This window comes from Lemur catta, chromosome 1, assembly GCF_020740605.2.
Source record: "Lemur catta isolate mLemCat1 chromosome 1, mLemCat1.pri, whole genome shotgun sequence".
In the NCBI taxonomy this organism is placed as follows: Eukaryota; Metazoa; Chordata; class Mammalia; order Primates; family Lemuridae; genus Lemur; species Lemur catta.
The window spans coordinates 224825997-224850696 of record NC_059128.1 but is presented as its reverse complement, the minus strand read 5'-3'; the positions used below and the strand labels follow the sequence as shown (position 1 = coordinate 224850696).

At 43.8% G+C, this 24700-nt stretch overlaps 1 protein-coding gene and 1 pseudogene across 1 annotated transcript in view; one reads left to right on the top strand and one right to left on the bottom strand.

Moving 5' to 3' along the window:
* Positions 1-5328: 5328 nt before the first annotated feature.
* Positions 5329-24700, bottom strand: part of FSTL1 (follistatin like 1) — a 51834-nt gene continuing 32462 nt past the window's right edge. Inside the window, exons 4-11 of the mRNA XM_045540184.1 lie at positions 23533-23662; positions 22652-22684; positions 21351-21481; positions 16515-16633; positions 13746-13858; positions 13317-13427; positions 11008-11084; positions 5329-8088 (exon numbers count right to left, since the gene is read on the bottom strand). Of these exons, the coding sequence (XP_045396140.1) occupies positions 8044-8088; positions 11008-11084; positions 13317-13427; positions 13746-13858; positions 16515-16633; positions 21351-21481; positions 22652-22684; positions 23533-23662 (759 nt within the window). The 3' untranslated portion in view covers positions 5329-8043. The remainder of the gene's footprint in view (positions 8089-11007; positions 11085-13316; positions 13428-13745; positions 13859-16514; positions 16634-21350; positions 21482-22651; positions 22685-23532; positions 23663-24700) is intronic.
* On the top strand, positions 13880-15712 carry LOC123643267 (annotated as a pseudogene).

Sequence of the window (24700 nt, the reverse complement as noted above, 5' to 3'; positions counted from 1 at the left end):
TACTTCATTCCATATGTGGATGGTAGTCCTTTATCAGTTTTGACCTCTCAGTAGATCCAACATCATTTCTCATCTGCATTCTCTACATGCTGTACTTCCATATATGAATCCAACCCATAACTACCATTTTCCTACCTGTGTATACTTTTTGTTAATGATGCCATGAGGAAGCCGGAGAAATACCCACACCCAGAGTTTGTCAAAAGTGTTTTCTTTCTTTATGACGGGCCCACCCAACTCAACATTTTTTTTTTCTCATTTGATACATTTTCCATGGGCCAACTTGTAACCACAAGAAGTAGCATTTCCACATTGTCTATTCCCGAGCTGTATCCCCAGCCTAGGTCTCTTCTAGAAACTTTCTATCCGACTCATAAGACATCTCCATTTGGCAGCTAAAATTCAACGTGTGTAAAACTGAATTTATCATCTTCTACTCCTTCCTTCCTTCCCCAGTCAAGTGACTTCTGCTCTCTTCCCAATCTCAGAAAATGGCATCACTAGCCCCCAAATTGTCCAAGCCAGAACCTTGGAGTCATTCTTGACCGTTACTTTCACTTTAACTCCCATAGTTGGTCAATAGCTAGCTCCTGTCAATACTACCTTCTTAACCTTCTGTTAATCCCCACTGCCATCACCTTAATTCAAATCACCATGATTTCTCACCTCATTCCTGATATAGCCTCCTCACTGATCTACTACTGCTAGGTCTCACCCCTTCCTATCTATGTTGCAACTGAGGTAAAGGGTTCTTTCTTAAACTGAATCTGACCATGCCTTCTCCTGCCATTAAACCTTCATTAGATCTCTCTTGTGCTCAAGATACAGTCTGTATAAATATCATATGTAAATATTATCAATATATGTTACAAGGCCAACAGCAACTATTTTTACTGAGCAGTCATGTACATGACAGGGACTTTACATGTTTATTTCATTTAATCAGCACAGCAACATTATGAAGTGTTGTTATTACCTTGATTTTGTAGAATATGATAGCAACAACAAAGGCTAATAGACTTAGCACACGTCAGGCACTTTCTAAACTTTTTGTATCTTTTATTTCATTTAATCCTCATAACAATGCTATGAAATATAAATTACTATTTCCATTTTACAGATGAAGAAACTTAAGCACAGAGAATCTAATCTGCTCAAGGTTTTACCTCAGTAAGTAACGGAGTGGGATTCAGAGCCAGATCTGAATCTTAAAGCCGTATTGACTCTTTCACATGCCTGAATCTCTGCACATGCTACTCCTTCTGAATGGACTTTGACTAGGCTAATTCTACTTGTTCAGATTTCAGCTTAGAAAAATCTTCCATGATTGCTGACTCCACAGCATTGATCTTCTTGTTTCCATAACAATGTGTGCTTCTTTCTTTCTTTTTCTTTTCTTTTTTTTGTGACAGGATCTTGCTCTGTCTCCCAGGCTACAGTGCAGTGGCACCATTAGAGCTCACTGCAACCTCAAACTCCTGGACTTGAGATCCTCCTGCCTCTCAGCCTCCCCAGTAGCTGGGACTATAGGTGTGTGCCACCATGCTAGGCTGAATTTTTTAATTTTTTGTAGAGACAGGATCTTGCTCTTGCTCAGGCTGGTCTCAAACTCCTGACCTCAAGCAATCCTCCTGCCTCAGCCTTCCAAAGTGCTAGGATTACAGGCGTGTGCCACTGTGCCTAGTCATAAGAATGTGTGCTTGCTTCTTATCTTTGTTATAGTATGATCACAGGATATCGCACAGATTGCTGGCCTGTCTCCCTGAGTTTGATTATACTTGTAATCCTAGTCCCCTTTCCAGTGCCTGACATGCAGTACCCAATAAAAGCCTCTTCAATTCTATCCGTTCACTTCATCTATTTGGACTTCCCAGGTCTCATCTGTTAACAGAGCATGTATCCATATTTCTTTTTAACAGATTCTTTTACACACCTAAAGCTTTTTCAAACATGCATTATAGTAAACAACCTCCGGTTTTCCTCATTCTGTATTAGCATCTTGAAAGGACCTACCTGGTGGGTAGCTATATACACCAATGCATGAAGGATGGTATAATTCAGGGTGTCATAAAGGGTATCACAGGAGTTTTCAAGACTAATTGGGCACACATGCAGAAACAAGGACCATCTATGGTTTACCCTACTTATTTTCAAATAACAATCTATACAGGCTTCTTTCTGACTCAGAGTAAAAGCCAGAGTCCTTACATGGCCTGTTAGGATCACAAGATCTACCTTCCACACTCCTCAATCCCTTACCCTGTCCTGTCCCTTCTCTGTCCTCATGTTCTGCTCTCTCCATCATTCACTTCAACCCAGCCAAGCTGACACTCCTGCAGTAGCTCTCTCATCAGGAATGCTCTTTTACGGACATCACAAATCTAACTCCCTCAGCTTCCAGGCTTTGTCCACTTTCCCAAGGCAGCCTATCCTGACCGCCCTATTTAAAACTGAATCTGAGAGACTGAGATGCTCTCTCGCCTTTAAAAGCACTTCCAATCCCCCTTCTTGCTACACGTAGTCTTTATCACCTTCTGACACACAACACACCGTGAGCTTTACTTATTTATTATGTCTGTTGTCTATCTCTCCCTGCTAGAATGTAAGCTCCACAAAGGCAGAGATCATTATCTCTTTTCACTGGTCACTAATGAGTCTGAGCACTTAAAACAAGCATTTAGAAAATGCCCAGAACATAACATAGACACAAAAAATGTTTGCTAAGTGGACATAAATGGTATGGATCTAATCTCCACTTTTCCCTTAAAAAAGAACTGGAAATCACCTTTAACCAGTCATAGAATAGAATGGGTCATAGAACAGTTGTGGTCCTGTTTGGATCCTCTTCTGTACTGTTCTTATTCCAACTGGAATATTCTATTCTGGAATATTCCCTTGATTAGAAATTAGATTTATCTCATATGCTCCTTGACCCTGGCAATGACTGCATCGTACCATGCTCTGTCCTCACCTGGAGTGGACATTTCCTGCATTTTTTTGAGGGCCTCAAAGTTCTGCTGTGGCTGTTTTCTGTCCTTAAGCTTCAACAATGGCACAGATTTGAAAGTTCTTTCATCTTAAAGACAAAAAGGAAAATATGGATAACTTGGGTTATATAAATAGTGAAGTTTTCAACAAGAAAAAGAATACTATGGATAAAGTCAAAAGGGGAAAAACAAATTGGGAGAAAATATTTGCCACACTCACGGCAAAAGGCTTATAACATACTTCTGAACTATTGCAAATCATTAAGAAAAAGGCCAGTAACCATTAAAAAAACAAGCAAAGGGAAGAAAAGGACAAGAACCAATAATTCGTGGTAAGATGCTCAATTTCACAAAAGGAATAATAAATAAATTAAAAATAAAACAACAAAGACTTACCATTTGTCCTTGATCAGAGCTCAAAAAGTTTGAAGACAATGTGTTTTGCAAAAATGTAGGAAAACAGATACGTTCAGTATATGTGTTTTTGGCGGGAATGTATATGGGTGCAACCTCTTTGAAGGGCTTTATGGGCAATCATAAATTTATCTGTACACCACCTTTAAGAGGATGATTTTTTCATTGTATTTTCTTTGATAAATGTGGATTTTTGCAACCATGTGCACATATTATCCTTTTCAATGAAAAAGTTAAATAATTAGAAACAAATTAACTCCTATTGATAGGAAGACCCTCCCATTCAGACAGGAACATTTTGCTTCCTATGTCACACCATGAAACAGCCCCCAGCAGCAGTAGCTGAGTGTGTTGTCTTCATGTCCCACATCCAAGCTAGGTTTACTTCAAGGCTCTGAGGGCATCTGCTCAGATCTACCTACTCATTCATATTCCTTTTTCCCCCTCCTTCCTTCTCCTTATTTCAGAAATAGTTCAAGAGGATTGATGGGAACTTGATAGAGGTGTTCTAAAAAATAAAGCTCATCAAAGTAACTTATATTTATTTGCACCATCCATAATGTTAAATTTTGATGAAAGGAAACTTACTTTCTAAAATTGTGCTTTGTTTAGGCTATTTTAATGTTTTATTTCCTAAATATGTATGTACTATAACAGCAGGAAAAGTGCTCCCAGAATATGGTGGAAGGTGGGGAGAAGCCAGCCAGGATTTAAAAGTGGTTATGAACAAGGTACTCTTCAAAGGGGGTTAAAGATTCCCTTTCGAGAATGAAAATCTGAAGACTCAAATTGTGATATATGACATCAGGAATCCGCAGCAATAACATCACCAAAGAGATTGCCTTTTAATATTTGATTAGCATTTGGATAATATCCCAAGGTGATCTGGCTATTATTTTAGGAAAACAAGACTTCCACATATGACTGAAATGAAGAAACCTTAAACTTCATCAATTATAATGTACTCTTTCAGAAAACAGAATTATTGGAGGTAGGGAGTGCATGATAGGTATAAAAATGGCAAGTTGGAAAGCAAGTATTTGTCATGTGTCTCCAAGATGAGCAGAACAGTCTTAATTCAGTCCATTTGGAAATGTTTATTTCCATGGAATGTGTATTGAGGAAAAGCCATTAAGGTTATCCAACCCGTCCCTGGCAATGATTCCATGTTCCCTGTACTACCTTCCTATGTTTGACTTCTCACAAGTTTACCTGCAGCCAGCCTCACTGGATGCCATTCTAGTCTTTCAAGACCCATGGAGGCTTCAGGAGGTATTTAGTTTAACCTCCTCCCGATACAGAAACACACCCTGCTATGGTCTGAATGTTTGGTGCCCCCATACTCCAATTCATAGGTTGAAACCTAAGCCCCAGTGCAATGGTATTAAGAGGTGAGGACCTTGGGAGATGATTAGGTCATGAGAGCTTAACCCTTCCTCATTAATGGGACTAGTGCCCTTATAGGAGAGGCCTGAGGGCGCTTGTTCATCCCTTCTGCCATGTGAGGACACAGCAAGAAGGTTCCATCTTTGAAGCAGAGAGCAAGCCCTCATCAGACACGGAATTTGCTGGCGCCTTGATCTTAGACTTCCCAGCTTCCAGAACTATGGGCAATACATTTCTGTTGTTTATACTTACCCAGTCTAAGGTATTTTGTTAGAGCGGCCTGAATGGACACAGACACTCCCTGGCTTCTCGTCACCCTCTACCCCAGACCCACTATCCACAATCCTTTTAAAGAAGCTTGTTCTACCAGCCCCGGGGGAAACTTTTCCTCCCAGCTGCAGTCCCCAAGACTTTTTAGGAGAAACTCTTCAGCCCCTTTTCAGACTCCTGAAACTCAAATCCACTTTTATGAGGTAAATAGTTAATGTTCCACAACACATTATTTGGCCTCAGTTGGGACAAAGGAAACCAACAAAAACTATTACTTTAATTTCTTTATTTGTCAATAGTGTCTGGGAAAAAAAAAAGAATCAGGAGTAACAAAAACAAGTTAAATGCAATATGGAAGCCTACTAAATACAAATACATTTTCACAAACACATAGGCAACAGAAACCTGTTCAAAGTGTTTCTTGAAATTTGACTATTTAAAAACATAGGTGTAAAGGAAAGACATTCAGGCTTGTCCACATGGGCTTATTTGCAGGTGGAAGAGCCCTGCTTTCTAAAAACAGTGATAGAGTCCAAAGTCATGGCATGTGGGAAAGTTTCCATGGACACTGGATCGTAACAGATGCTGTAATGTTTATAAAAGCAGACACACACACACACACACACACACACACACACACACACACACACACACACACACACAGAAAGCCCAAGGAAGCTTGCAGTCTAAGCCCTATGCTTTTAGAGGGCTGAAGGAACTGAACCCGATTCAATGCTGTTTTTTTGCTCCATGCAAAGCTCTACGCAAGACTCCCCAGACAAGGCTATTTAGCAGCTTTCCATGAATGGTCCTCAGATCATGTGATTCTATGGTACAGACAACAACTGCCCTATTTACACAGAAGCAGCAGAACTCAAGAATGTGGATTTGCTCTTGGGAATTCAGTGTTGCAGGGTAGAGTAGTCTTGGATAGTAACCACTATCCTAAATGTGACTAGTGAAGAGACACTGTGGTTTCTCGCTTTAAATAAACTTGTACTCCTGCCCTCTCCCATAGTGTCCAAGAGCTGGCAAAACTTTTGATTAAGGCATGCTGCTGTGAGTTCTCCAAGGCACTTGGACAGGGAGCTGCATTTCAGACTGCACAAGTGGGGTTCAAAGAGTTTTTGAATGGGATGATACATAAAAGCTTGAAATGCTAAACAAAGTGGAATTTTCTCCTTTCAAATGAGAACAAGGAGAACTATTTAGAAGGAATTCCATTTTGGGCACATTTCTCCCAGTTGCCTGTGCAGCAAAACCTAAATAGTTTCCTTCTGATGGTCTTTAATCTGCTTTCTGCAAATGAGATCTTATGTCAAAATTTTAATCTTTGTTATTCAAAATGCATCTTAAACGTGGTGGTGAGTATGGTTAATAATCACAGAGGTCAAAAGACACAGGGCTGACTGAACAACTGACTTTTCCCCATCACAGTTTTAAGATTCAATCTCCATTTTTCCTCCTCTTGAATTTGAAAATTTCTTTTGTCCTCATCTCTAAAGGGAAAGGTCTTTCTCTTTCCAACCAGAGATTAAACATGAAATGCCAAAGTGAAGACAAAGTGGGATGGCTCTTTCGGCTCTCTTCCTGGGCAGGCGTTACCCAGAGGGCTCTATACCACAGCACAACCTGCAGGGTCATTCAGGCTGAGGTCAGATTTGGTCATTTTGTTTTTGGCTGTCTTCTTGTTGTCACAATAAGGTTTCCTTTATTCTGAGAAAGGAAAATCACAGGAATCTGTCTACCTCTGGACCAATGACCAGAACCACAGAATATATAATTTATCAAATCAAAAGGCTAATGCATTCTTACGAGCTCACTGAGGAAACTGAGGCCCAGAAATAGGAGGAGGCAGGGCCAAAACCACTCTTCTAGTTAGCGGTGGATCAATGAACGTATTGGTAGGCTGGGATATCTTAAGCCCTGCTTAGCTGCACTTGTCTCCAACCTTTGGAACACTGACTTGCCTGAACTTCTCAGAATAAATAAAAGCAAATTAACTTTTGGATCTTGAAAGCTCTGTATGAAGATACTTCTTGCTTCTGAGGCACCCTCGGCTCCTCTGGCAGACAGCTGCCCCGTGGAAGCTGGGGGGCCAACTCTGGGCTGCATCTAGCATGGCAGGGTGGGGGGCATCTGGGTTATATAGGTCCCTGTACCAGGAAGAACCCCAAACTCCTTCCATCTCTGAAATGGTAGGACTACTGGAAAATAATTACAAAAGCTTAATATCTAGTCAAGAAAATAAAATATTAAAAAACAACAATAACATAATGATAATAATTGAAGAATAAAGTCAACTTGCAAAAAAAAAGTGTTTTACAGAGAAATAGCACCTTTGGTAAAAAGTATTTTAAAAATTTGGTTAGGTCTCTAAGGGGCTCGAAGTATACAAGTATCTGCATCATTTGGGCGCACCCTCCCAGAAACTCCATCCAAGTCTGAGGGACACTGGGTAACTAGTAGGATGGCTGTGTATTTAGAGGCAGTGGTTGGGACCAAGAGGAGAAGCAGATGCTGCAGGTCTGTCATGCTGACAGCAACAGGAAGGGGCCAGAAGCAGAACATGTTCCTTTGCATTGAGCTTCCCAAAGCCCTCATCCAGGGACAGCCTGCTAAGTTCTCTCTGGCACTGTGTGCACTCCCTGCAGCCCGCGGACAGCTGCAGTGGACTCCGAAGGGGTTCAGATCTGGGTCTGCTCCTCTTCCAACCCTGATGCAGTTTCTTTACCTGCCTCCAGCCCCAGAGCACCGTTTACAGTTTCTCTCAAAGCACTCCTAGAAATGAAGGCTATGGCCCTTCCCCTCCTAGCCAGCCACCCCCATATCCTTTATTGCAAAACAAATAAACAAAATAAAACTCATTGCTATACAAGCAAATACTGGTGATTTGGCGATTGTAGCAGACACTCGTGTATACTGGACTCAGCGCTGAAGTGGAAGAGAAGGTGCTGGACTCCAGACACCGTTAGGTGCCTCTTCATTAGATCTCTTTGGTGCTCACCCTCTTGGTCTTTTCAGCTGTTTCCTTTGAGATGCAAGAGAAAATAACATCACGGAAATATTACAAAATCATGGGCATTTATCTAGTTCTCAAGACTTTGACAGCATTGACAGACACATGCTTATGTGGAATTTTACTTTATTTGTGTGGCTCCTCCATGACGGACGAACAACTAGAGAGCAAGAGCCATGTCCTACTCATGGCCTGGTCATGCAGGAGCTATTTACTGAATTAAGAACTGACTCCATTTGAACTCCTATGAAACAACCAAATCAGAAATTATTACTCCCACTTTAAAGATGAAGAAAAGGATACTAAATGGAAGTGCTACAAACTGTTCTGAATCCAACAAGTCCAAAAAAGTGTTAAGAGCAACAGGCTCTACAGGCAGATTGCCTGAGCTTCAATCATGGCTGTGCGACTTTCTGGGACCTTGGGCACATTATGAAAATTTCTGTGTCCCAATGTCTTCAACTGCAAAATGAGGGGAATAAAGTACCACATCTTACAACAGTGCCTGGGCACATTTCTCCAAAGAAGATATACAAATGGCCCATAAGGACATAAGAAGATGCACAACATCATTAATCATTAGGGAAATGCAAATCAAAACCACAATGAGCTAGCATTTCATACCAACTAGGACAGCTAAAACAAAAAGTAATAATAACAAATGTTGGCGAGGATGTGAAGAAATTGGAACTCTGCTGGTGAGGATGTACTGTGGTTGCAGCCACTTTGGAAACCGCAACAGGTCAAACGTGGAGTTATGATATGACCCAGTAATTCCACCCGTAGGTATGTGCCCAAGAGAAATGAAAATATATGTTCACACAAAAACTTGTGCAAGAATGTTCATAGCAGCATTATTCATTGGAGCCAAAGAACTGAAGCAATCTGAATATTAATATCCATCAGCTGATGAATGGATACACAAAGTACAGTATATCCATACCATGGAATGTTATTCAGCCATAAAGAGGAATGAAGTCCCAGTTCATGCTGCAAGGATGAATCTTGAAAACATTATGCAAAGTGAAGAAGTCAGACAGAAAAGGCCATATGTTGTATGATTCCATTTATGTGAAATGTCCAGAATAGGCAAATCCATAGTCAGAAAGTAGATTAGAGGTTGCCAGGGACTGGAGAAAGAGGAGAATGGGGAGTGACTTCTAACGGGTTTGGGATTTCATTAGAGGATGATCAAAATGTTCTAGAATTAGACAGATGGTTGAAAATCTTATGCATATACTAAAAACCACTGAACTGTACATTTCAAATGCATGAATTTTATGGTATACAAATTATATCTCAATTAAAAAAAATAAAAAAAATCTGACAACAGCACTGTTGCTTGCAGATACTCTCGGTGCTCCATCCTTACCCCACCTTGGGTTTAATGTTCCGGTGTACACTGGACTGACGTCTCACTGCCAGTGCTGCATCTCCTTGCCTGAGAGTTTCCTCTGGCTGCCAGAGCCCACTCTGTCCACACATGCTGGCAGGCCACAAATGCCAGGGACTTAATCTTTCCTGGTAGCAGGCTCAGGCATTGGGTGATGGGAGTTTTTGTAGAAATACCCCCAGATCTCTCCCTGCTCATCTGTTCCCAGAGTCCCCAAAAAGGATTAAGTTCCACTTGCTCATGGTGGTGCCACGCCTGAATACATACTTATTATTGCTTCCTCCCTTCCAGGACTCATTTCCCAAATCCCCTTTGGGTGTTTCCTAGGGTTGTCTCCCAAATAAACTATTTGCACTCGAGTCCTTGCCTCAGCATCTGCTTCTGAGAGGACTCACATAAAACAGACATTTAAAAATGTTAGCTATTATGATTCACTTCCCATTATAGGATAACTTCTCTATCCTAGATCGCAGTAATTCCTATGAAGTTTTTTTCCCCTGGTTTATGGGGTTGAACTCATTTGAGGACTCAAGATTGGTGAAATCTGGAAAAGCAAAAGACTAGAAGTTTCTGTTTTTGCTTAAACAACTGACATGAGATTTCTACACTATCAGTGACAATAACAACAAAATGTACATAACAAACAATCGATAAATATGAGCATTTACTATTAATATTAATCATTCTTTTTACTCATCTCAAACATTTCATCTCAATAGTTCAGCAATTCTTATGATCATTATATTCCTTAAAAACTTCCATGTCAGAAAAAAGGCTTGCACTGCTAGACATGGTCTACAGACAGGTAGTTAAGATGCAATATCTTCTGTTAAGACTACACAATAACCCTGTGGGAAGACAGGCCCAGCAGTCCAACATTTCCATAATATGTCAGTGGATCACTATTCTGCCAAGAACACCTTCTGCAAGGAGGCCTTCAACTTAATAACTGGAACCTGAACAGAATGCTTATTTATTGTCTTCTTGAGCCTCCAGAAAAGAGAATCTTTGTCAATCACAGGCTATTTTCTAGCCAGACGGCTATTTAACTTCAATCCTTTATGCTGTGGTTCAAATCCACTAATTTCCCACTCCTTGAGTGTGACTATGTACCAGGCCGGCCCTGTGCTAGATGCGAGGGTACATGGTGAGCAAGTTTTGGAGCCTGCTCTCGAGGAGCTCATAGTCTTTACGTCTGGGCCCTGGTCACGGCAGGAAACACTCCTGTTTCTTTAAACCATGCTCATTTGCTAACCACTTCCACCTCATTTGCACATCACCACCTGGCTGGTTCTTACTTATGCAGCCACTCACCAAGTTTTAACCTATATCTGCTGGGACCTATTGGACCCTGTGAAGGCTCCCCAGGGAATTGTTGGCACCATGGTTTGACAGTACAGGTGATGTGGTGTCATTCAGGAACCACTGTATTGAACAGAGTGTGTCTCCTTGGTCTCCTGGGGCAGGAGGCAGCATCTGAGTGGCATAGGACCTGGTGGACCAGCAGTACCTGAACCAGCATGGAGGCTGCCACTCACCTGGTGCTTTTGGAGCTCCTGGACATATCTGGTCATCTCCTCCTCTGTCTGGGTCTGGGGGCCCTTCTGATTCTTTCCTGCAAGAAGAACTAAAGCTCAGAGCAGAGGTGGTTATGGTAAACCAGTGAGGGACCCCACCAAGATCAACCTTATAGATTCTCAAGTCATCTCCCATTTAACACATGGAAGGGGAGGTGAATTACCCACACTTCTCTGAGCACGAAGCCATGAGGGGGTCCCCGTGTAACTGACACCTCCAAGGTAACACTGTAAACACAGCACTGTAGCTCCACTCTTCCCTGGCCTCTGTTCCTGGTGTCCCCTTCAACTGCTCAGCACATCCCTGCCAGGGGCTGGCCTTGCAGGAAAAGCTGGGGTGAACACCTGGATCCTGACTCAGGAAATTCCTCTGAGGCAGTGTTCTCAGCCTCAAAATGTCCTGAAAATATAACGGCCTAGGTTCCACCTGCAGAGATTCCAATGTAATCAATGTGAGGTGGGACCTGGACACCAGTAATTTTTTTAAAGTATCTCTAGGTGATTCTAATGTGCAGCCTGGGTTGACAACCATTGCATCTAGCAATGTTTCCCGAACTTGCACAGTGATAAACCAAAACAAAAGCAAAAACTACACAGGTTCCCAAGCTGCTCTTTTGCAAGTTCCAATTCAGTAGGTTTGGGATGAAGCCCAGGAATCTCTCGTTTGCTGAGCATAACATTTACCATTAGGAACCACTGCTAGGACATGTCTTCTAGACACTGGCATTAACCTGCCCCTCACAGCAGTTTTCCTTGGCTCTGGCTCCCCCTGGCTTCACGTCTTGATGCCCCTTCTTGTTTGTCCCATTGAGAATTGTGATCTAAGACCAGACTACTAACTTTCGGGTACTAACCTGAAAATGCCTTGCAATGCTACTTCTACTATTTCCTCTCAGATCCGTGGCCTATATACCGAGATGTGGTCAGCCCCTGGGGCACCACTATCTAGATTGCTCTTTATATCCACATAGAGCTTTGGACCTGGCCAGCCAGGGAGGGAGGACCAGCAGTCCGTAGCTGTGTGGCTGTGGAAATGGGAAACATCCCATAGAGGTGATAACTTGAATTTTGTCTGATGCATGTGATGGGGATTATTATCCAGATGATCACGCTACGGTTCTGTAAGCTGGTGCATACCGACTGCCTGTGTCTTAGAAATGGAGGGCTACCTTTTCAGAGCCAGAACAGGACAGCCTCTTTCACCTGTCCCTAGAGTTAGGCTGGCTTCCTGCCTTCCCACACTGAAAACAGACTTGGCCCTGGACAATGGTAGATCAGTGATCCCTTGGATACCGCTGGGCTCCTTGTCTGGAAGAACCTTTTCCTAAGTCTTTGACCTCTGTCTCCTGGTTACTATTTTACTTTATCATCCTCAACATGATCCTAGGCACCAGCCTGCTCTTTCTTGACTCAGTAAACTTACTGTAGGTTCACCCCATCTGGTATAACTTTTGGGTTTAGTTCCAACTGACCTTTCTTCCCAAACCCAATGTGACACACCATTCCAACCTGGCTTCAACACCCTTCTCTGTCTTGCCTCCAATCTGAAGGGTCCCTGGCTATCTGCTAGTGCTTGGCTTTGATTTGAGTCCCTCTTGATCTTTGGCATCACCGTAGCCCAGGACCCTGATGGGAAGCTCGTGGTTCCAACATACCCTGTAGCCTCACATAGGCCCCCAACTCTCTGACATCTCCATATCCCCAGCCCACCCCGCCCATATCTCAATTACGTAAACTTTCTTGCTCTTTCTTTTTTTTTTTTTAAGGATCGTCCATTTCTGTTAGTTGAAAGGATGGTCTACAAACATTTTTTTCTTTTTCTGCTGGGTAGGGCAAGAGGAGTCTTTTGTCTTCCAACCACCAGAGTCTTTTACTTATAGTATTTCCTAAGATGTTGTAAGGATTAAATGGGTTAATCTGTAAAGTACTTAGAAAATTACCTGGCACATGGTTTTCACTGAATAAGTATTTGCTTTCATTATTATTATTCCAATCTCATGTCAGCATTTACTCTTGCCCTAGGTTTGGTACTGTCTTATTCAAAGCCTCTGGAGTGATGTCCAAACTTAATGCATATGGGGTAAGTGCTCTGTCCCCAAAGCTGCCTACCGGGAGCTCGACCTTACAAGCTTGGGTCTGTCACTTGCTCCCCGGGTTCCTTGCTCCCAGCCACTGCCCCTTCTCCATCATCCCCACCCCGACTTCTCTCATGCTCATCTCACGAATCTCTCTCTTTGCTGTTCCTTCTTTCCACCTGGGGCACAGCTCACCGTCACAGGTCATGGCTGTACAGACCCAGTTTCCACAGGCACAGACACAGCGATTACAGTCCACCTCGGTCTCAGCCCCATCTGCGTATGTTTCATCCTCCAGGGCACACTCTGTTGGGCCAGAAATGGAGGGCAACAGTTTAGTTGTGTGGGTAGAACAGGCCATCTTTGCTACGCTCTGCACATGTTACTCTTTTCCCAGACAAGACCTGCCTGTCCCTCGGAGGCACTGAATCTGAGAAAAACGCCACCATCAACCTAAAGACTTTGGGGCCCCAACTTCACTAAGGGGATGATGGGCTGGGGCCCATTCTAGAATCATGGAAGGGGATTTTCTCAGCTAGCTCTAGAAAGTTCCACCAATCTTCTCTCTCTCCCCACCAAATGCCTCCATCCCATACAACACTCTAGTTCTTAGGTAAGGCATACTCTTCTCAGGAGGGTTGAAAGATGGGTTGAGGCACTTGAGAAACTCTTGGAAGCTAAGTTTCCAGTCAGCATTTTCATCAGACAATTCAATGAGAGCATCAATACAGAGTCCTCTGAAACAAAACACAGGAGAAATGTATGAGCAAGACCTCAGCTTCAGTTTGGAAGAAAGGAAGTAGGCATCAGGATCACATATACTTGGGGCCTCCACAGGCCACCAAGTAGACGGGTGTTAATGAAAAAGTTTCTCTCTACACTGACCTGCTACAATCATTATCCACCCTGACTTAAGCATCCAACCTTTAGTTTGTTATCCTTGGCATCAGATCACTCAAGTTGTTCAAATGTTCCTCTTAAGATGACTGACGTTTCAGGAATGGTTTTGTCTACCTTGATTGACAAACGTTTTCGTACCTGCACACCTTTCACTAGCAATTGCCTTTCCCTATGGTGTTAAGTGTCAAATCAACCAAACGAGGAAAATCAAAACAGAAGAGATATGACAGATGATATGAAAGGAATATGAGCTTTGAAAGAATGGGGAGCTCAGGCAAGAATCGCCACTATCACCATTCTAGAAAGAGATTTTGAGAAAAGCTTTATAGAACCTCAGGTCTATCACTCTCCCTGTGGTCTGGATTTGAGCCCTGGCTCAACCACTTACTGTCCACATGGGCTTGAGTTAGTTAGTCAACCTTTCTGAGCCTGTTTTCCCATCCATAGAAGAAGGACAAGAAGCCCTCCTCCACTGGTATGAGGACCAAATGTTGAAACTGTAAAATATTATCTAATTTCAGGTTATCAAAACATGAAAGAATTACACATACTATACTTTAAGGCCATGGACTATTATTAAGGAAGAATCTTTCTAGAAGCTGTGCTTTGTACTTATTTTGAACACAAGAGGTGCTTTTCCTATTTTTAATTCTTACTGGTGTACCGAAACCACACCAAAATATTTTTTATTAATATTTCTTCTGGAACAATACCAGAAAAGGAGAGGGACATACATTTGTAACAATTAGGACAATCTACATGAAAGAACACTGATTATTTTAAAAATCAGAACTAATTTCCAAGCTCCGGCAGGCAGAAAATGTCTCTGTGAAAACTACAAGCTGGCCAGACTGCTCTGTGAATGAAAATGGTCAATGCCAGTGTACTTCAATCGGTTCACAAAATACCGTCATTTGCTCAAAACCGGCTACCAAATGTTTGGTGATGAAGGCAGAAGTAACTGGCTCAGAGTCCGGGAGAAGAGCCAAACCTGAGGGGGCTCTGCAGAACAATGATGGGCTTTATGAACTGGGCCGTGATGAGTGGGTGGCTCTTTAAAGCCAACCAGTGCAAAGGCGCTGCCACATGCTGGGGTGTGAACACTGCTGGGGTCAGAAGAATCAACAAAGACCCTGAAATAACCTGCTCCGAACGAGTGAGGACCTTCTGGGTCATCACTGAACTAAAACACAAAGCAAGAGAAAAACCTGATGATGTTCAAAGTTTGCAGACTGCACTTCAGGAAGTGATCACAATTCATTATCAGCTGGATTCAAAATTTATAGCAAATATTCTGTATGAGAATAATATTATCACTATTGATTTGATACAAAATTCTTCTCAGAAAACTCAGAATGATGTGGATGTAGCTGATGTGGCTTATTATCTTGAAAAAGGTGTTCAAGGTTTAATCTTTGTTCCATTCTTCTAAGAAAATGGGCCTGAGAGTAAATGGGGAACAACTGGATCTGGATCCTGGTCAAACTTTAATTTACTATGTTGATGAAAAGGCACTTGAAGTCTCAATGCAGGATCTAAAGGCTGGTGTTATTGTTGCTCTAGTGGTTGTGACAATAGCAATTATTGCTGGAATTGTTGTGCTGGTTATTTCCAGAAAGAAGAGAACGGCAAAGTATGAAGAGGCTGAGACAAGGGAGGTGGGTAAGATGCATAGAGGACTCAATGCATAACTACTATAATTTGAAGACTAACTACAAGAAGGGAAATTAGCAAACGGACTCAGATTACAAATGTATGAGCATAGGACAATGAGAAGATCTTTGATGATTACTATTTTGTTAGTTAGCATCATATATTTGTAATAGTGACATCTGTACTCAAAATATAAGCAGCACAAATTGGCTTTACTAATCTTAAAATTTGACCACAAGAGTCTTATATATGCAGCTCTAATGGAAAACCCAGAACTTGGACTGCATAGTTAAAATTACTTAATGTGTAACATTGAAGAGTGTACATTAAATACGCTTCCACAGTAGAGTTTGAATAACTGCTGTCTCCTTTGTGATTGAAAGCTGCCTTTTCTATTTACTTTGAGTCTTGTACATATAAACATTTTTTATGAACTATGAAATAAAACATTTTGAACTGAAAAAAAATCAGAACTAAAGCTATTTTAAACCTACACTAAAATAATAGATTAATGTAATTCCTTCAGAAAATTAATTAGTAAAATATCACTCACAACATTCAGAAACAACCTTGCTCTGATATGACCTTGACAATTATTTTAAAATTATGTTTCTCTATTCCTTGCAAGTTCTGACCCAAAACAATAACTATTTGATCAGATATCAGTGGGACTCAATATATTCATAATGTTTATAGAATAGAACAGGGCAGAATTCCCATCTTGCTTGTTTACTTCACATTGGCATTGGTGGCTCTTCTGCAGGTAGGAAGGGGTTCAAATCCCCTCTCCTAGGCAGCGTTCTCCTTGTGGACCACTCCCTGACCCCTCACTCCTCTCACCTAAGCAGCTTGTTGTTCTCCTGGTCTGCATAGGTAGTGATGTTGATGGCAGTTTCATTCTGCTCCACAAATTTCAGGAATTCACTGGAGTCCAAGCGAGAGTCACCATTATCAAAGTTCTAGAAAGAGCATAAAGAGATCTTTTAGGAATGTTTTGTAGAACCCCAGTTCCATCATTGCTCCCCTTGGCCTGACCCATCTCTGGTTCATCTTGTTCTTGCAAGTTTCAGCCCTTCCCCGGCCTGGCCTCAGACAGCTACAGCAACAAAGGCCACCAGGAGCCTTTCATATCCAGACTCTGCTCAGGAAGGCAGCCTGAATAGAGGCCTGAGCTGCCCCAGAAGCCTGGGGTGCCTAAGAGTAGCCCCATCTTTGACACTGTACCCTTGGGTTCAGAACAGCCACCACACCATGTTCTCAAACCCTGATGAAAGGTAACGAGAGAGTCTAAAGTTGCAAGCTGCAAATCAGAATCTCTGTAGTGGGGCCCAGAATGTGTGATTCTCATAAGCTTCTCAGGAACAGCAATGCAGGCAACCTTCAAGCTCACTTTGGGGTTGCAAGATCATATGTTGCCGCTTGATTTCCAGCCTCCCAGCCCTGTTACCAGTGCTTAACTTTCACACTGGTGCCTATAACTGACCACATCAGTGAGAACTCACGGGCAAAGGCCCCAAACCAAGCTGCAGGCAGGGGTGGGGCAGAACCCCCCACCTCTCTGCCCTGTATTGTGGGCCCCACTGCAGACATGTGCACAGGACCCAGACTGCCCAGCGCAGGGTGTGATGACCCAGCTGACATCCCGCCAGCACGAGGTGATGATGTGGTGTGCTCAGGCATTGTTATCTCTATGAAAAGATGCTAAACCAAGACCTCAGCCATTGGGGACCATTCAAGATGCCCAGGCCCCAGCTGCAGGAGGCAAATTACAAGTTGGATATTGCTGCTTTCCTAACGAGTTCCAAGGGTGATTTTCCTCCCCAAATTCTTTCCCTGAGCTGCCTCATACTGCCGCCCTGGGAAATGATCAGCATCCCCATGTTACTTTCATGGGGATCCCCAGATGGTGCAAAGGATTCTGGAAGAAAAGTCTCTCCAGGTTTTCTGGGTAGAAGGGAAGGATGTAGCTACAGACTTTCCTTTCATGACAGCCACGTGTCACATGTGTTGGACTCTAAGGTTGTAAATCTTTCCATAGCATGTATAATGACAGGTTTATATAAGGCAACTATTAGGCCCTTGCTTAGTACCTATTTATTCTTGTCCTAATTCCCAGGAACAGGTCTCAGATGTTCTTTATTCACTGAACATTCACACAGAGGAAACTTCCCTAAGTGTTGACCTAGTGAGGTCTTGATTAATTAATGGAAAATAATTAAATATGCTTGGCCAGGGGCCATTCTTAGTAGCACAGGACTTTCTGAGTCCAAATGTTCCATGAACTGGGCAGACAGGAGCAACCCTCAGAGACCCCAACATCATGAGGGCCCGAGAACAGAGTGAGTGCAAGGAGGGGAACAGTCCAGCATTGGCTGCAGACCCAGTGCTGGAGGGTCCCAGTGGGCACCCCGAACCTGGAAACTACAGTCCAGGTAGCTCTCAAAAGGCAATACTGTGCACACTTCAAATTCAGTGGGACCACAATCCAGGCCTGAAACTGCAGGGAGGTCCACCCTATCTGTATTCTCATCTCATTAGGACCCAGTTGAGTCTCCCCCACCAGATTTGCATGTGGAACCCACAGAATTCTGGTACCCAGAAACAGCCTGGAGTGCCTGGGGTGGGGTGGAGTGTCTGCCTGTGGGGTCATGATCTTGCATCACAAACCAACCTAACTCATTCAGCCTCTGTTCAGCCAACCAGTTACACTGGCATAGTGTCTCTTTATGCCTGCATTTCCCGTCTCTATACAGGCTGAGTGTCACTGATCTGAAACGCTTGGGATCAAGAGTGTGTCAGATTTTGGATTTTGAAATATTTGCAAATGCATAATGAAATACCTTTGGAATAGGACCTGAGTCTAAACACGAAATTCATTTATGTTTCAAACATACCTTATATACCTAGGTTGAAGGTAATTTTATACAATATTTTTTAATAATTTTGTGCATGAAACAAAGTTATGACTTTGTTTTGACTGTGACCTGTCACATGAGGTCAGGTGTGGAATCTTCCACTTGTGGCATCTCACTGGCACTCAAAAAATTTCAGATTTTAGAGTATTTTGGATTTCGAATTTTTGGGTCAAGGATGTACAACCTGTATTTGAGATAACAACACTTTTTTTCTATATAGCTGTAGGGTTGAGGAAAGGCAGGAAGATGTCTGTACAGCAGCAGGGGCAACAGGGGACATGATGCCAAGGCTGGTTCCAGGGTCAGTCCTGGCCACCAGGTATCTGCCACCTGTAGCCATGTGTATGTGCAACATGGTCCCGGAAGGCTCCTTCTACCTGGGTCTTCCCCTCTTCATTCTGTTATGCTTTCAATTAAGAAATAGTGACTGACTCAGTAGGTGAAAGTCAGATTTTGGCTCTATCCAAATTCTGATTTAATTTAGTTTTTGACTAATTTTGATTTAAGAAATGCTGGCTGGGCTGGAGAGTGATTCACTGGTTCAGAAACAGTCTCTCTGAGATATCACATCTCTCACCAACAGGCAGCTGCTGACCTAGAGGGAGGAAGTCTCCCTTTGAAGAGAGCGCCATGTAGGACTCTGATAATCATTGAAAAGTAGAAAGTGAAACCCGTTTTCTCCTGGAAGGCAGTGCCAGAGCATCTGGGAAGAGCGAGCCTTGTGTTTGTCAGTCACAATCAAGCTTGCTGAGTTGAGAGTGAGCAGGCCCCAGAGAAAAGCTACTTTCTCAAGGGGCCTTGCAATGTTCAGAAGGGAGCCAGCGAGAGCGGGTTACTGCTGGAGCAGGTGGAGATGGGTTGGGGGGAGTGTGGCCCAGGTACTCGGGAATCAGATCCAATAGCAGATGTCAGCAATGCCTGAGGCAGGGTGTCCCCAAAGGGCTCCTAAAAATGATTACAAGGTCCCAAGTGGCCCCTTGGAAGAAGTGTCCTGGGCCCCACAGCTCCCATGCTGTAATCACAGGGCAAAGTCCCCGCTCACAACGGGCCCTGCAGGTACTGCTCACTCAGCTTTTTTTTTTTTTTTTTTTTTGAGACACAGTCTCACTCTGTTGCCTGGGCTAGAGTGAATGCCATGGCATCAGCCTAGCTCACAGCAACCTCAAACTCCTGGGCTCAAGAGATCCTACTGCCTCAGCCTCCTGAGTAGCTGGGACTACAGCATGTGCCACCATGCCCGGCTAATTTTTTCTATATATTTCTTAGTTGTCCAGATAATTTCTTTCTATTTTTAGTAGAGAAAGGGTCTCGCTCTTGCTCAGGCTGGTCTCGAACTCCTGTGCTCAAAAGATCCACCCGCCTCGGCCTCCCAGAGTGCTAGGGTTACAGGGGTGAGCCACCACACCCAGCCTCTCACTCAGCTTTTAAACAATCATTTTCTTTCAGTTACATTTTGCTCCTGTCCAGCTCTCCTAGCTCAGCACTACGATGTGCTTTTCTGTAGAAGAGGAAACACTTTGCCCAAGGGTTCTGCAACATGGGAGTGGTTGAGACACAGGACAGAGTGAAGAGGCTGTGGTTTTTCACCTGGGTATGAGCTTGAAAACCTGGAATCCAGAGAGATCTCATCTCTGCCATAGAGGAGAGAAACCTCTATATAAAAACAAGACAAATGAAGTCTTAAATGACCAGATATCCATTGGAACCCAATGCAGTTTTTCTCCATCGGTGGGGTCTATGTCAGAAAGAGGAATCCACAGACTAGACTGGTGCTGACCACACTGGGTGGCCCCAGAGCTGCCAAGAAGTCCCTCAGGTATCTGGAGTTACTCCCGAGTCCTGGCTGGTTAGGCCCTGGGACAGCAGGCCCTGGAAACACGGGAGGGAGTGTTTGTCCAGAGAAGAGCATTTCTGCGGCATCCACCTAGAGATCTGTGTGTGCCAGTGAAGGGGCTTCTGTGGGAATGTGGGTATCTGAATGTGTCTGCATGTAGGACACGTCTCAGTGTGGGGTGTGCATCTGTGCATGTGGTCTGTGTGTCCGCCATGTCGTGGGTGTGTGTATCTTCTTTCTCTGGGCTTCTGAGTGTGGTATGTTTATTTGAGTGCGATGTACCTACGTGTGTCTGTGTTCTTGTCAATCAGCTGGAAGAGTTCCCTCAACTGCTGCTTCTAACACCTCTCAAGCCCTCTGAAAGATCTCCATGCCATGGCAGCCCCACTCATTGCTAAATACCATTTCTTCCTTCATTTTCCTTTAGTAGCACCTCTCCTGCTGTCTCTTCACCTAATTTTGAAGGGAAAAACAATATCTAGGTTCACGAAGACTCTCTGGACCAAAGGAATGCCAGTTCAGTGATCCTTCTCAGGTGAAGGCGCTGTCTAGGCCATGGATAGTCAAGTTACCAACTGAGAGAAATGTCACACTGTGGGGGAAAGAGGGCTGAAGTGGTCCGGGTCTGGGTGAGATCAGAAGGTATCCTGAGTCGGCAGCCAGCTCCAAAAGGTGTCCTATGGGGCAGGGAAAGGGCTAGGCCTTACTTCACTGACAGGCTCTCTAAGACCTTTGTGCCTTTAATTTCCCACAAGGAGCAGCACATGTGTGTTAGATCCCAAAGCCACTGACTCCCACGGATGAAGCTGGTCAGAAGGCAACTTTCACAGCTTCCTGGAAGGATCTGTAAGGAGACACTCAGGGACTCCAAGCAGGTAAGATATGACCAGGCACTAGGAGGAGCAAGTTTCCTTTTTTCTGGATTACCTTAAAGTACTTGTCTAGGATTTCACTGTAGTTGCTGCCTTTAGAGAACCAGCCATCTGGGATGATCTCGGCTTCCAGCCACTGGATGATGCGACGCCGGAGCTCATCGCGGTTCGACTGATAGCAAACGACTGCGGGAAAGGGGAGAATGTCAGCTGAGGTGCAGGGAGCAGGTGCAGGTGCATGTCGTCTGGCGTGTACTTCACGGGGGCTGTGCCCGGGGCTCTGCACATATCATCGCACTGGATCTTCAGCACCCAGGGAGACAGGGCTACCACGTCCAGGGTACGCAGCTGGAAAGTGTCTAGCCTGGGACTCAAGGTCACGCCTCTAAAACATTTATGAAGATTGAGAATATTTAAACGGAGGGATTTGGTTGCATAGGCGAGAAATAAGTAGAGTAGAAAAATAAAGGACATTTTCATTAACTTTAGGAAGCTGAGGGAGAAAAGAAATCAATCAATGGAGCTGGGTCTATCAAAACTCTCCTTAAAATTTTTCACTACCTGCATTATCCTTTATTATAAACAACAGAACGTGAGGCCACGGAAGGGCCACGTGGAAGCCTGGCTCTGGACAGCTATTGTAAGCCTCGTGGAAACAGCAGGGACGACTGAGAGTCTGTGAATGGGGAAGCAGAGGACAGAAAGGCCTGGCAGAAGGGAACCCCTGGAAGACAACACATGTTGGGCACTGGGCCAGGGAAATGAAAATCTGGATATTCCTCCCACTCTGCCACCTCCCAGCTGTGTGATCTGTGGAAATTCACTTAGCCTTTCTGAGCCTCATTTTCTTCATCTATAAGGTAATTACAGTAAGTTCTACCTTACAAGGTCATTGTATGAATCTAAGCAAAGTATCTGCTAAAGAGCTCTGCAACTAAAAATCACGATGAAATTTTAATTCTTCTTAATAGAAAACCCCATAACAAGTCTTATTGGCATTTCCCATTATCCCCTTTCAAAAAGAGTTGCGTCTTCTGATTCTGCTAGTCCCGCGACATGCAGAGCAGTGAAAGAAGGACTCAGTGGCTTTCCTGTCCTTGCACAGTTCAATCACTGCTCAGCAAAAATGGGAGGACACAGCCAACATTCTGACCCAACCAGCCGCTTCAGCTGGCAAGCACCAAAAAAATGTAGTTTTGCAGCTTTTCTGAGCTGTGAAGAGTGATCAGTTCTGGGTCACAAGTTCCGACACACAGAAAATCTTGTGAGCTTGGCAGGGATTGTGGAACACAAAATTTCCGTTATGAAAAGAATTTCCTCCCTAAGCTGCACACTGCAGGAAAAATAGGCACTTACCTGGGCTGGCAGATGGACTTACAGATTTCTTCTCTGCAAGGTAAAAGGAGAAAATGTGTAATCCAAAGTAAAGAAAAAAATAATTTCAGTGTATTTCTAGGATTAAAACTGCCCCATACTTAGGGGGCTATTTGTAAGCTTTTCATCATTTTGTCTTGAATCTTTACTTCCTTTCCTTCCTCCAGGGCCCAAGTGTGGTGATCTTTTTTTTTCCTGCTTTGTTTGACCATTTTGGGGCTACTGAGTTGCCCTTCTGGTCTCATACCTCCTCCTGTCGGGTTGAGGGGTCACGGGGACTTTGAGAATTCACATAGAGAAACATTGTGGACAGGGAATGGAGTGGGAACCATCACCTGCTTAAAACTGCTTGTTTCTCCAAAGAAGGCCAGGCTGAGAGGGGCTGGGCAGGCTGCGGCTTGGCAGGGTGTCTAACTAGCAACAAGCTTGGGACTCCTTCCCTCTTATTCCAATGGCAATGGTTTCAGCACAAAATGGAGGAAACATAACTCTACCAGGGCTGAGGGGTACCCAAATTAGAAAGCATGGGAAAAGTAAAATTTAGCTACTTTCTAAAAAGGTTTGGAATTCACTGAAGGACTTCCTATTGTTGCTGATTATTGACGTGGTCGCCTTATCTACCATCCAGCTGCAGACAGTGCTGGAAGCCCCTCCGGGGGTCTGATGCAGGAAGCCCTGGGCACAGGCCTGGGCAAACCTAGCAGGCTCATGAGTGCCGAGAGGAAGCATCACCAACCAAGTGGGTGGCTGCCACAGCTTTGGGCAGCTGTGGTCATGGTGGAAAGGCCATGTGGTCAGCCAGGCCACGTTGATCTGTTTCCTGGCTCCCCACAGTGGCCACACAGTGGTGACAGCGGCCTTACCTTTGCAGTGTCCATCATAATCTACTTGGATTTTGGATCCAGTGAGGCAGGCATCTCGATGCAGTTCACAGTGGTTGAGGTAGGTCTTGCCGTTACTGCCACACACAGGCCTCTTGTGAGGTTTGCATTGCTGAAACAGACCCACAGGGGGACGTGTGTGCAGTCATGGGTACTGACACACACACGCATGCACACAGACACGCAGGCACACATACACAGAGCCTCTTGTGAGAGGACTCCCCACCGCCAGAGATGGAGCCTCTACCCCACCAGGCACAGGGAGCCTCAGCTCTGGCTTGACCTAGCAAGCCCTGGGCCCTACACCACTTGATGTGGGAGGCCCTCTGTGCCAATCCTGGTCCATGGTCATCTCTTCTATTCAGTGAAGAAACAGACCCCCTGCTATGGTTTGAATGTTTGTGTCCTTTCCAAAATTCATGTTGAAACTTAATCTCCAACACAATAGTATTAAGAGGTGAGGCCTTCAGGAGGTGATTGGGTCATGAGGGCTTCTCCCTTGTCAGTGTGATTAAGGCCTGTACAAAGGAGGCTTCACATGGCATTTGGTCCTTTTGCCCTTCTGCCTCCTGCCACGTGAGGATGCAGCGTTCAAGGCGCCATCTTAGATACAAGGACTAGGCCCTCGCCAGACATCACTTTGATCTTGGACTTCCCAGCCTCCAGAGCTGTGAGAATGAAATCTTTATTGTTTATAAATCACCCAGTCTCAGGTCTTTTATTACAGCAGCATAAGAGACTAAGACTTCACCCTATCAAATCAGCAGACAGGGCGTGCCTCCTTTCTGAGGCAAGGGGTCAGGATCCTTAACCAGGAGGCTAAGTTGGGTATATTTAATTAGCAGAAAGACATGTGATTCCAGGTTATGGGTTGGTTTGACAGAAAAGAGAAAAAAAGGCAAATGTCTAAAAGAGGGGGAAACCCTATGTTTATAGTAACATAGAAATAAAACCACGTGGAACAATATATGCCAAACTGTTAACACTGGTTACCTCAGACTAACAGAGTTATGGACAGTTATGGGGGAAGATTATTAATTTTATGTCTGTAAAAATATCTGTACTATTTGACTTATATAAAGCAACTGTCAATTTTTTAACTTAAAAAATTGTAACATTTTTTTAAAAAGAAAAAATATCTCTGCATTAA